The following is a 13,994-nucleotide window of genomic DNA, read 5'->3' on the forward strand; positions in this document are numbered from 1 at the left end:
TTTCATATATATTGCAGAAATGTACAACTTCCACAAACAAAAAATATAGCTGTATTTTTGCAAAGAAAGGGAGCATATATTCAACCTTAAGCTTACGTTTGAGTTCCTTTATAAGTATACAGTTAGATGTTTTACTGAGGTTGAGCGATAACAAAACTTAATATAATTTACTATTTTTAACTTTTTTAGGAGAAGGTTTTATTTGTCAATGGAAGTACAGAACTCATTCATCAGTGCTGTTTATTTGGGTTATACCCTAAAGGGTCTTTATTTACAGACTTCTACTTTGTGGGGGAGAGGGAGAATGGAATAACAGTACTAGAAATACAAATTTATTGGAGCTGAGATACTGTTTAGAAATTAATCTTTAACAGTCTCTGACATCAAATTGATGTTTAATTGTTGTGACTAGGTCAAATGATTGACAGACCTGTAAGTTTTGGTAAAGACTTTTGTTGAAGTCCACAAGCAATTATCAGATTGAGTTTACGAGTGTTGTGGTTTAACCTGAAGGCAGCTAAACACCACACAGCTGTTTGCTCACTACCCCCCTGCTTCTGTGGGATGGGGGAGAGAATCGGAAAACAAAAAGTAAAATTCGTGGGTTGAGATAAAGACAGTTTAATAGGACAGAAAAGGAAGGGAAAATAATAATAATGATAAAAGAATATACAAAACAAGTGATGCACAGTGCAGTTGCTCACCACCCACTGACCAATGCCCAGCCAGTTCCTGAGCAGCGGTCACCGCCCCCTCCGGCCAACTCCCCCTGGTTTATGTACTGAGCATGACGTCACATGATACGGAATGTCCTTTTGGCCAGTTGGGGTCAGCTGTCCTGGCTGTGCCCCCTCCCAGCTCTCATGCACCTCCTTGCTGGCAGAGTATGAGAAGCTGAAGAGTCCTTGACTCAGTATAAGCACTGCTTAGCAACAACTAAAACATCGGTGTGTTATCAACATTATTCTCACCCTAAATCCAAAACACAGCACTATAGCAGCTACTAGGAAGAAAATTAACTCTATCCCAGCCAAAGCCAGGACAACAAGTAACATTTTTGTAATGAATCATATTTTAATTTTTTACTTCCTTTATTTAAGCTCAGTAAGTTATCTTGGCATGTGACAGCTCTGGCATGGGGGATGGCGCCCCGATTGCTAATGGAAAGAATATCACACAGGTGAGTTACAGGAATCCATGGACATTTAACTTTTACATGTATTTGTTTATCACCCAAATGTGATACTATGTTTGGATGACTGTCTACCCTCTAGTCTTCACCTGTTTGAAAAACATCTGTCTAAACATTATAGTAATTTCTAATGGATTACCAAGTATACAGAAGAGAAAAATGAGAATTTTTTCCTTTTAAAATTCACTGTAAATGCGCTAAAATCCATTGTCTTTTTAGATCATCCCATATCACATCCACAGCTCTGCCACAGACTCTGAGATGTCCTTTCAATATTCCATAAAGTTTTGCCTAATACAGAGCGTGAGTGAATAACTCCTGGTAGCTGGTGCCAGCTTCTGCTAGTATGGCCAAAGTTGTATCAACATCTTTTTTAACTCTTCACTTTCTGATTTGAGAAATATGATCTTTGCTAAACTTCACACCCTTGAAATACAGTTGGAGTATGAAATAGACAATAAAAGTGAACAAATCACTAAAGAGTTATGCTGATCACAAATCAGCATAATGAGTTACTGCTCATTAGAGAACCAGAATAACTGATGGCATCTAATAATACAGTTAAATGTGTTAGCATAAACCACCATAAACACCAAATTTTAGTAAAGTAAAATAGTTTGTCAGCCTAATGAATCAGTCAATGAAAGATATATTGTTGGTTTTTTTTTAAGTCTGCATGCTAATGACAACTTCATTTTTGAGCCAGGAATTGTGAGTGATGATGGTTTGCTGCCAGGCATTGAATTTTAAGTGGTGAAGTAACATCCTCAACATAATTAGTCATCCATCATTACACATGGCATTCTATTTGCTACTGTCTAAAATGATATAACATTCTCAAAGACAGCATGTGAGTATCAGGTTTTTCTTTTTAGCGCAAAGATAAAATGAAGCATGTGAAATGTAATGTGTTCCTGTAATGAGAGAGTTGGAAGACAGAGGTTTTTAACACTGATTTTATATATCAAATTGCCCCTTTAAGGAGAACTTTACCTGCTTTTATTGAAGTCCTCCCAAAACCAAAGCAAAACCTAAGATTTCTTTTACCAATATGATGATACAGTATTTCACAGCCTGCAGACTCTGGTTGTATTCCAGATTGACTTTTATTCTAGCATTTTATTTTACCAAAGTTATTCTTTTCACCCCTGTTCTGAAGGTAACACACATTTTGCATATGTAACATTTACATTTTCACACAAGATATCTACTTACAAGCCTGTGACTCAGCAGCAGGTGTATGTGTGCATGTGTGTTTATAAACCAATGGAAAGCTTACTAGAGAACCCACATCCTAATAATTTGCATGCCTTTGCATGCCTGTTGAGTTTACCTCCATCGCTCCCTATGTCTCAATCCCCAAAACCTTTTCTCTGACTGCATTTTTTCCTGTGGATCTTTTTCAAGTGCTGATACTTTTGAAGACATACATGTCTCAAATGCATATTGCATATATTAAAACATGGTAATTGATTTTTGGTAACGGGATATGGCATTCTATTTCTCTTTGATATTCCTTATTTGTCCTTGCTCTTTGGATGATCACTTCTAGATTTTCACCAAATCCCCCTTTATTATGTCATGGGGTTCACATGGTAATTACAGAATTATATGTTGTGGTGACAGTTCTGTCCTTATGTACATCAGTGTGACACAGAAAATGAAAGCAGGCTTTGCTAATTTAATTTTTAATTTTACTATGACTTTACATATTCCTTATAGTCATTCTATGTTGTGCTGTGTTCGTGCAAAAGAAAAATGACAGGATTGCATTTAGATTAACTTTGAGGAATTTTATGTGTTGCTTTACAAGTGTCGGCAAGCCATAATTAGTTAACATTAGCAGTACCTTGATTTTATTTATCTCCCACAAAATTCAAAATATGATTGCTAAAGAAAGGATGCTATGGAGATGCAGTCTTTTAGAATGTATTTCTAACAGTCCAAATGTTATATGACTCAAAATAATTTACTTTTTTTCCTCCTTTCATAATGGTAATTGGTCTTTGCTGCTAGAACAACCTTTGCTTGTCATGGTATCTGGTAATGTTATTACTGTATTACAAGATGTTATGATAATAAAAGCTGAAAAATTGTTCTCCCAATGGCATATTCAGAGTACATAACATTTTGCAAAATATTCTGTATCCCTCCCAAATATTCTCAACGCATCTTTTTGTCCAGATTATTGTAAATATTAGCAGCATTTGGTATCTGAGAGACATTTTTACATCACATGAAACTTATTGGGGAAGATATTGGGAAAGAACCTGAGAGACATTTTATCTCCTTCTTGGGCAGGAGTTTGGTTTTGAATCTATTTTTACACTTTACTTAAATATGCATATTCTGATACTGAATTTGCAGTACCTTCACATAGCAGAAAAAAATGATTAGAAGAGAATGATCACAAATGATTCACAGAATAGAGGCTGGAACTTTCAGAATGGAAAGTAATTTAATGTCTAACTCTTACCAAGAGTAAAAGTCTTGCAAGCCATGCTGAAAATTCTTCCTAGCGTCAGTTAAAAATATTGATTTAAACAACACGCTACTAGATTGTGAAACTGCCATTGCATTAATTGTTGAAGGATGATTTACCTGACCTATGATGTAGAGTTACATACCATAAGAAATATTAAAATATTGTGTGGTACAATAATAGAAAACAAAAAATGTGGATAAGTTTATTTTGTCTTTCAAATTTATTCAAATTTAACTTTGCCCACTTTTATCTAAATTCGGTTTGGAACTACTGATTTTCAGGTTAATAAATGATCTGCAACCTCTGCTAGAAAATCAGCAAAGCTTTGATTGGAACATGAGAAGATCACAAGTACCTGAAGCTCTGACTCATCTTCCAGGGTGCAATAAAACAATAGAAATCTCTCAATCATATTGTTTACTTTCTTAATTTAATATTTCTTTACATATTAAAAAAAATCAGAGGATTTGCTTATAAATAATCTGTTGTTGACGCTGCATTTTACAGAGGGTTTGTGAAGGGCAGCTTTCTGAGCTACCATTTAGTCTTTCTGATTATTTTTTATTTTCAGAAGAAAAGATGACTACAAATGTATCTCTCACACTCGGAAGATAATTTAGATTGAACTCTCTAACCTTTATGACTTTGTTCCACAGACCACAGTAAATAGGCTATTCAAATTATTATTAATTTCATTGGTCTCTGTCTAGTTTTAAATGTTCCATTACATCAGTTGCACAAAGAGTTCCCTGCATGTAGCATGGGAAAGATGCTGACCTAATTATTTTAGAAATAACTATGTAGAAACATCTAAAAAGATTAACAAAGGAAACATTATGTCGCTACCAAGTTAATAACTAAAATAGCATGAAAATCACTATATAATTATCTAGGTTTCCATAGAAACCATGTTTGATGGGTAGCCAAAAAGACTTCTGATTGGGCTTCCATACTTTTTCTCTCCCTATAATAAACATGATTTCTGTTCTGCCTTTCACAAACAATTAACCAGTTTTTCAGCAGCTTAAGTCCTTACCCTATAGTCTTTAAGCAGCACTCTTTAACAGCACTAATCACCCATATGCTTTTTTAAGATCTGAACTCTTGAACTTAAACATGTAAAAATATTTTTAAAAATTTATTATGACAAATACCATGCTATCAACCAAAGGGAAAAAAAAAGAAAACAGAATAAATTTATATATGGTAATATTTCTGTGTTGTCACAATACAATACTTGTATAAAAATAAGCAAAGGCACTAATCCAAGAAACGAGTTGGGTTTTTTATTATATTTTGTCATTGTAATTTTTCATTACATTTTCTCATCAAGCCTTCTCAAAGGCTTTGGCCCTTAAGTACTAATAATATGGATGTAAGCACATGATCCCCAGTGCTAGCAAAGGTGAAAAAGGTGTGACCCACCCCTTAAGTCCATATTCCATTAGAAACAGTGGGAGTTTTATCTAAATTTGTTTCACTTAATCTAGATTGACAGCTATTTATGGCAACACTGATTTCACATGCTGCTTATACAGTAGATTTTAGCAAAGCCACCTTAGAAATTTCTATACCTAAGAAAAGATAAACTCTGTATGCAATACGTTTTTCTCCTACCAAAGTTGATGAAAATGATGTCCTTGTGTTTATGCACACAGTTTTTCCCAGAAGGCAATAGTTCAGATAAACTTTAATTGAATTTCTAGATTATTGGTTCACAAATAATAAATGGATATTTTAAGAAATGTTTTGTTATTGACCTTCCAGAGGCTGCACAACCTTTTTATTGTTCCATCACCTAAGGAAGTGTTAAGGTAGTGTCTGAAATAGACCTCAATTCTAACTGTATACACTCACAGGAGAACTACCCACACATGCTGCCCTGATTCCAGCAATTGAGAAGCAGGACAAGGGTAGGGTGGAAGGTGGTACAATGGATTTGGAAGGTACTACATGTGCCACCTGGTGTACTTCTAGATCTATTTGTTTATGTTTGGAGAGCACTGCATAGGAATATTTCAAAACAGAAAATAGAGATCCTTTGCTTGAAACAAGCAAGTTCCTGACAGATCTGCTTTATTTCAGAGAAAGAAAAGTACAACTGCTATTATTTTAATGCTTTGTGGGATTCTTATAATAGTTGAATAAGTTATTTTATATTATTTACAGTTATTTAGAACTTTCAATTAATGTTCTATAATATTCTGGGATTTAAATTCTGCAACTCCTGTTTAGTCTGTTAGATCCTGAGACTGCATGTGCTTTACCACTTTGGAATCATTGGACTTGATCAAACTAAATGACATAATTACAGTTTAATTTTGTGCTATTTTTGAATGCAGAAAATCTCTCTAAATCATAAACTGAGATTGGGCCTGAGCACTGAGAGTGCTATACAACAAAACATAACATCACAGAAAGAACTGTAGGCCCAAAAAACCACATTTTATTCTACATTACATAATCCACTAACACTCTTCAAGTTCATCCTACTTAATGCTAGGCATCTTTCTCGGAGAACTGCCATTGTAGGCTCCTGATATAATCAACACAGAAGGGCAGAGAAGTGCAGACCTCCATGTGGTGATTTAGTTCCCTTCAGATCTGCATTGCCCTCTGAGTTGTCTATCTCTACTTATTGATAATAAAGGGAACTGGAGCATTGAGATGCTTTATTTTCTCTAACATTATGTGGGATTAATCCTTTTTTGTTTGGTTGGGGTTTTTTTCTGTAATACAGTGTTCCAAACCTGAAGGTCTTGATTTGTCTTGTTTGGACTAGATAATTGTCTGGATTTGTTTCCATCCTTAAAAGCAACTTATTCACGCTGTTTCCTCCAGATGAGAATTTTGACTGTGTAATTGACATTGAGGCTACAGCAGTGGCATACTACGTTTATTCTGTAAATCAGTGTGTGTGGAAACATCCTAATTTTCTGATGTTGAAAGCACTGAAGGGTAAAAAAAAATGTTAAGATTGACCTCAGTGAGCTTTCAATGAAGACATAAGCAAAGTTTGTGCAGGCTTCTTAGCCTTCAGTATGAAAAAAAGAAATGCCCATCTCAAACAGTTTGTAGCCACCTTTTTCACATGCTAATCATTCTACACTGGTGGTATATGACTAACACTGATTTTAAAAGCAAAATAAGTCTTAATAGATGATACACTGAGTCACAGAAAGATGCCTGAAATAGTCATTTACTGTTATTTGTCATCTTGTACAGTTTATGGAAATAATTAGTATTCCATTTGACAAACAAGTGCAAACATCCATTAGCTAAATGACACAACATATACTTTGACTAGGTCTGTAACTTTCACTAGAACTCTATCAATAGTAACTGTTGAACAGTGTCATATAGGAGCGCACATCTTTTAGTATAATTGCTCTGGTTAGGAGGCCACTGAGGTATTTAAAGAAAGAAAAATTATTGGACAGCCTAATCTGTCTTTGAAATCAGAAGAAAAGAGAAAAAAAAAATCTTTGTAATCTGTAAACTACAGATACATGGAGTTGGTCTTATGAATTTATTGATCTACAACTGAGTTCTACCCCCAGATCCATAAAAAATTATCAAAAATCAGAGTGGAATAGAGCAAGAATTTTGTTATGTGATTACTGTTTGTTCTGTAATAACGTTGAAAATTGTCAATTGTATACAAAAATACAGAAGGAAACTTTTCCCACTGTATTCTGAGTGTGAAGAACAGCTTGAATAATTATATCTAAAAATTTTGAAATTAGCTAATTAGCTGTAAACATTAGATTATTTTTTTTAACTTTTCATCTGAAAGTTTACACCTGAGTTATAAGACCTAAGTTCGAATGCATCTACATGTGTAACCACCACTTATAAGATTCTGTTGTGGAGATGTAACTGATGGGTTTGCTCATGATGCATGAAGCAGAATTTAATTCATTTTCTGTGGGTTTTCTGCTAGCTATGGTAGAAGTTATTTTGAAAATACTTATTATACACAGACAGGAGCAAAGTTGATGAGGCAGAGCTCCTTTTATGCATTTATAATTTTTAAAAAAATGTTTTCTATAAATATGCTGTTTTCTTGCAGCTATTGTACATAATATAGATCCCTCAAACTGATCTTTAAAGTAAATTTCTGTTCAGAAAGATGACCAGTCAAATGGCAACAAATGCAATGCTGTTGTCTACACACTAGAAGAACAAGTAAAAATGTACTGGACTTAGACTTGCAAAATTTTCTCCCTCCATGGTAAACCATTAGGAGACCAGGAGGTCTGGCCAGGTTCTTCCCCAGGGTCCTGGTTGTGCTGAGGCACTTTTAAGTGACTGGGACTGAATAGTTCCTCCATATTTGAGAGAACATAATTTCAGTTCTGGCTAGACAGATAGATGGCAGAGGCATGTTCCTGCTCACTGAACTTGCACCCATACAAAAATCAGAAATAAGTATCTTCTGATATAAATATCCTCTCATTCTGTAAACACACAAGCTTTCAGAAAAGATCCTATGATATACATTCTGCAGCAAAATTGTACTTTCAGAATTATCAGTGGAGACATGTCAGCTCCAATATGCTTGTACATATCCAGATATTTTGTACTCTGTACAGAACTACAGGTTTCTGTTACTGCACAAGAAAGTAAAGAAAGCATCTCTTTTGCACCTCAGCAAAAACCTACTTTTAAATATGTTAAAAATATACCCAAAATTCTAAAAAATTGATTAAGGAGCATAATCAATGCTGGAAAGTAGTTATGCTTCAGCATTTATTTGTTTTAAACTTTGTCACAGAAATGACCATCAAAAGACTTACAAAAGGTTTCAGTCTCACTTGAAGCAGTAAGAAAGCACTTGTTGCATCCATCTCAGTGCACCAGTCTAACTGAACTGGTAAAAAATGGAAGTCGAAAGAGGAGTCTTTCTGGGCTTCATACCATCTTGGACTTCTTATAAATGGTGTCATACCCATATGAAGCTATGTGCCACCTCTTTCTATGTGTCTGATAAAAAAAGCACGGTTTTGACTAGAACCCTGTGTTGTAAAGTTATATTGACTTCGGAAGTGCTGAGAAGCCAGTGGTCCTATTGAAGCAGATGGTAAAAGCAAGCCTGTCAACCAGGAACTGAGAAGGCCTGTGGTGTTGCAATTTAACGCATACAATGCCTGAAAGTCGTTATGCCATTAAACTTACAGGTTGGCAGGGAGGCACAGTGAGGGCAGTTATCAGTGGCGCCAAAAGCACACCATGAGCACGTCCCCATGGTACTGAACATACTCTAGGGGGAAAGTGCTCTGAAACTGCAAGCACTGTATTCAAGCTACTAATCTAGGCTTATTAATTTTGCACTACTGAAGCTATGGTACTTCACGGACCAAGGCAGTATCTCTAAATGTAATCAAAACATGGTTATGAAAACAGACCAGTGCTAGCTAAAAATTTTTTCGTGTTGTGCTCCATTACATGTATGGATAAGTCTAGTGCTGGCTCCCTTATGTGTTTGGGGAGAATACACTTGGTTACTGCTTGCTCTTGCAGAAAATGTGAAAGATCAGCCTGGTGAAAGCCATCCTTAAGTGGACAGATTCCAGAAATGGACTTTGCTCCTCTTTCAGCGTGAAGAAACTCATGTAGGCTCTAAATGATGTCTCTTAAAATGAAATGCTGTCTCAAATTCACCATAGATGTAACATAACCGAAGACATTAAGCTAATTGATTTTGACTGTTTATAGAGAATTTTTTAGATATTTTAAAAATATACTCTGTAATATAAAATCATATATATAGATGGGTAAAAAAGTGTAAAAATGCCATTATGTGTGTTCATGTAAGCAACAGTAACAATTGCCTAAACAGAACTCCAGTCTTAGGCAAGCTGTAGATGCTTGAACAACTATTCTTAGTCATTCCAAAAGTGCTTCATTTCCTTAGTTATTGCATTACTGGGTGTTTTCATCCTATTTAGCTTATTTTGCAGTCTAGCAGGGTCCATACTAGGTCAGTATATAATGATCTATAATGAGCTGGTATCTGCGGCTGTTGAGACCAGACACAATTACTGTAAGTGAGCTTGCCATTTTCTGCATGTTTTACTGTCGGTTATCAAAACGCCTGGTGGTGAGCGTGATGTTCTGTTTAGCTGCAGCTTCTATACTTTATTCAACCAGGGATCATCATGGTGAGTTCTTGGGAAACATTCTTGTTACTAGCTTACTTCAGAGAACTTGAGAACTGGATACATATTTTGTTCAGCAGTTCAGTAAAATATTGAAGTAGGTTAGTAAAAAGGTGAAGGCATATTTACTCAAAAGCGCTTTGTATTGTAAAAAATTCAAAAGCAAAATTAGACCCAATTAAAAACGTCCAACTGCTACAGTGATAGAATTTTATGCATTCTGGTTCAAGTATTGTAGTCCTTATTCATATAAAATTTCCTCTTAAAGGGCCATAATATTCAATAGCAAATTTAATCTCACAAAATTTTGTTACTGTTTAGAACTGGCAGCATTTGTCATTATGCAGTTGTGTGGCCATAAGACAAAGGGGAAAATTGGACCATTCGTTTAGCCACTGGCTAGAACAAACTCCCCTTCTTGAATAAAGGACAGAGGGGGACAAGACTGGGAAAGGCCACGTGTTATTTTACACTGTAATTACCAAAAGGGTTAGGCAGCACATAACAGTGGCTATCATAAAAACAAGCTAGAGAAATAAAATAAGAGAAAATCAAATCACTGTCTTTAAAATGACAGACCAAACTTCATCAGTGTGCTGACCCAAAGGCACCCTGTCTGGCAAAAAAAATACAGGTGATTTAGCCTTTCCACACAGAATCATCTTCTCTGTTCACTACCCCCTTGTACACCATCTTGTAACACACACATTCTTCTTATACAGAAAAAAAAAAAGATGATGATACTCACTTCTCAGGCACTACTGCTGAGAAAATTCAGTACGTTAAGTAAGCTACCAAGCTACATTATAACCACTATCCATTTATACAAACATAAGCATGACCATACTGGGTGAGACCAAAGACTCCTGTAGTCTACTTCATCTGTCTCCAGCCCTGGTCAACAAGCAGATCCCTAAGGCATAGTATAAAAATGGGGCAATCAAGTGTGTTTCCTTTGGATCTTTTCCTAGCCTCCAATAATCTGCAGCTCATGAATTTCTTTAACCAAGTATGTTTAATGCCCTCAACAGATTTTTCTCCATGCTTCCCAGACTCCTGTAAATTTAAGTTTTCAAGGTCTTGCAGCAAAAAGTTCTTCACAGTAGCGTGTTTGGGTTGTTTGAACCTACCATCCACTACTTTCTGTAATCTAGATTAATAAAATCTACACTTTCTGTAATCTAGATTATTAACAGCTGTCCCCTGTACTCCTTATGGGAACCTGACTTGGTCATCAGAGCGATAAAGCTGAGATCTTGAATACCTTTCTCTGTCTGTCCCACCAGACAGGGTAAGGTGACCTTAGTATGGGTACTTCTGTTGGTACTCTTCAAATTTGAGTCACTTTTCCACTGAGATTGCACTCTTGGTACATATGTAAATTTTCTTCCACCCCTTTCTCCTGCTTTTTTGCATCATCTGTATTTCCTTCCTTAGAGTGAGAATGATTCCCTTTCCCGTGCACGCACATTCTCTTTCCAAACGCAGTGTATCAGGACCCCAGTAGTACCAGGTGCTAGTTAACACTTTCATTGCAAGTATATTACTCTTCTTACTTTAACGCGTGATTTCCACAATGCCTGTTTTATCACCATGTAGTAAAGGAAGAAAAGCCAATGTATATAATAAAAACAAAGGGTTTTTGGCCACTTACCAAGTGAAGATAAGACACAGTAAGGTAGATATTAAAATGAGGACTTGGTTAAACATTGCAGACTGTGTGCGTTGGATGGCTCTGTGAAGATCATTCTATATTAATGGAAAATAGGTGTTATTTTTGGTTTTGAATTAATAAGGCATGAGCTGATTCTATAGAGGAATTATATAGTGCCCTGATAAAATACAGTCATTCAAATGATAGATCCTATAGAAGGGTGCAAAAGAGCCAGCTGTGATTCTGTGATTATTTAAATAGTTCTTTGTTCATCCTGGCACCATTCTGATACTATTGCAAGCTGCCTTAAGATCTGTCTGCTCATGTCTAGCTTTCAAATTACAGGCTGCAAGGACCAATTAAGGCATAGCAGCTGAGTTCCCTGCAATTGTGTATGAATGGAAGAGTAGCAGAAGAACCAGCCATTCCAACTTTCCCTTATCGGCACAGTAACAATTTATACAAATTGAGATTTCACTTGATGTCTTAATTTTTTCTAATTTTGATGCAGAAAGCAGTTTAGCAATACTTGACCATTTGTATAATCTAAATACAGATCTGGTTAGCTTCCTATTAAAGTTGGACAGTGGACTGTACTGCCAAAATCCCACTAAAGACAATATACTAAAAAACCAGAAACTCTAAAATAGTTATTTCCTTTGTCATACTTACAATCATATTCTCTAAAGCATGCTTTGCCAGCCAACAATTTAAAAATACAGGAATAAACAGGTTTCTTAGGAATGGCCAGAAAATCTGAAAGAAAAATTAACAAATTCATTAAAAGCTTTTCTATTCAAGAATAGAGCTTTTTTATTCAAGCAGCAATGAAACACTTGAGCAAAACACTTATTATTAATGTGTTTCTGGTGTAAGATATGGCTTTAAATAACACTTTTTCTTCCTTTGTGATAAACTGTATACAAGATAATTTGATAAAATAAGGACAGTCAGTTTTCAGTGCAGACACCAGAGATTCTTACATTTTTATATCTAGCTGGTTTATTTTATTGATTGTGCTGTAGTTTGAGTTAGAGGGTTTTGGTTTTGTTTGTCCCCTATGAGGGAGGAAGAGGAAAGTGATCTGTATTATTACTTCATTCAAGTAGCAAACTATCTTCTTGTTGTTGACAAATTTCTGTTCCCACAGGCACAAATTTGTCATCCACATAAGATTCAAATTTACTCCAATAAAAATTAAGAGTATTTGCGCGGCTATAAAAGTGCGATGTGCAAATGTATTAATTCAAATATGTTTACCGTGATGATGAAAGGGACAGCATTAATTATTTCCAGTAGAAAGGGTATTCTCAGAATTTGTTCCCAGATATTTCCCTTCAAAGAAAAGGAAAAAAAAAAAACACCATGTCACAGTAGGCTTACATATAGTTCTGATGAGAAGTATATGTGATATTCCAATGCCACATATGGAGTCTCTCCCACTAGCTGAATTTCAGGAAGATCATTCACCTCAGATTTAAACATATATGTCAAATGTGAATATAGAATATAGGCCACTCTGGCCTATTTTTCTTACTGTTTATCATAATGTACCTCACAGGTAAAAATATATACTTTTAAATCTGTATTTTTACTAGAGCAGTTCTCTATTTCCATATATTTTCTTGCTATGACCTAGTTAGTAAGACAGCTCAAATGGAGAATTCTAATTGCATTAACTAGTCAACTCATTCTCTCAGCTAATGAAGAGATTCATTAAATTAAGTTTTCATTTTTTTCAGAGAATAATATGCTCCTGTTTTCTTCTATTGCATTTTTAGGTACCTTGGAATCACACACAGACATCTTGTCTCTGTTTTTTCGTTCTTCAAAGGTTAGTTTACTTTTATTTTTACGTGCAGGCTTACACACAGATAAGGAGGTGAGGTTCCTGTCCTAAGGAATTATCTTTTTAGTAATTCTCATTTTTCAATGACTCTTCATACAAGTAACAGACAACCCTGCTGGCAAATTCTTTTATCTGCAACTGTTTCTACTTCTTTCTTAGAAACCTCTAAATCTTTAAAATCGTGCATTACAGTGCTTTAGCTTTTGACTGTGCCCAAGTATTTCTTACCTTAATGCTTATTGACTTAGTGTCTAAAAACTAGAGACAAAGCCCTAGTACAGTGTAAGTGTTGCAGAGACATATATCCAAAGGACATGCCCTGCTCAGAAGATTTTACCATCAAATCAACTGTTTTGATTACCCCTATACACAGGTGACTGCCCTATAGTCCATACTAACGTTTGTTATGAATGATGAGCCACTCTCTGTACATCCTTCTGATAGAACTTCATGGCAAAATATAAGCAAAAGAGGAATGCAAATATGCTGTATTTTCCAAAGAAAAAATACCAGCTTGTTTTCTCTTAATCTTGTTTCATTAGCCTCTGCATGTTAGCCTCTGGGTCTGGATATTTCTCTTTATTAATTCTAATCCTGCTATTAAGATATTAACTTATTAAGAAATAAGTATTAAAAAGAGGAATGAAATTAAG

General features: G+C 35.3%; 1 protein-coding gene across 1 annotated transcript in view; it reads right to left on the reverse strand.

Moving 5' to 3' along the window:
- The window catches only part of KCNT2 (potassium channel, subfamily T, member 2), a 121,209-nt gene that overhangs the window by 92,285 nt on the left and 14,930 nt on the right, over window positions 1-13,994 (reverse strand). Inside the window, exons 6-8 of the mRNA XM_009326185.1 lie at window positions 12,753-12,827; window positions 12,165-12,248; window positions 11,493-11,587 (exon numbers count right to left, since the gene is read on the reverse strand). Of these exons, the coding sequence (XP_009324460.1) occupies window positions 11,493-11,587; window positions 12,165-12,248; window positions 12,753-12,827 (254 nt within the window). The remainder of the gene's footprint in view (window positions 1-11,492; window positions 11,588-12,164; window positions 12,249-12,752; window positions 12,828-13,994) is intronic.

The sequence above is a fragment of the Pygoscelis adeliae genome, unplaced genomic scaffold, assembly GCF_000699105.1.
Source record: "Pygoscelis adeliae isolate BGI_AS28 unplaced genomic scaffold, ASM69910v1 Scaffold466, whole genome shotgun sequence".
Classification (NCBI taxonomy): Eukaryota; Metazoa; Chordata; class Aves; order Sphenisciformes; family Spheniscidae; genus Pygoscelis; species Pygoscelis adeliae.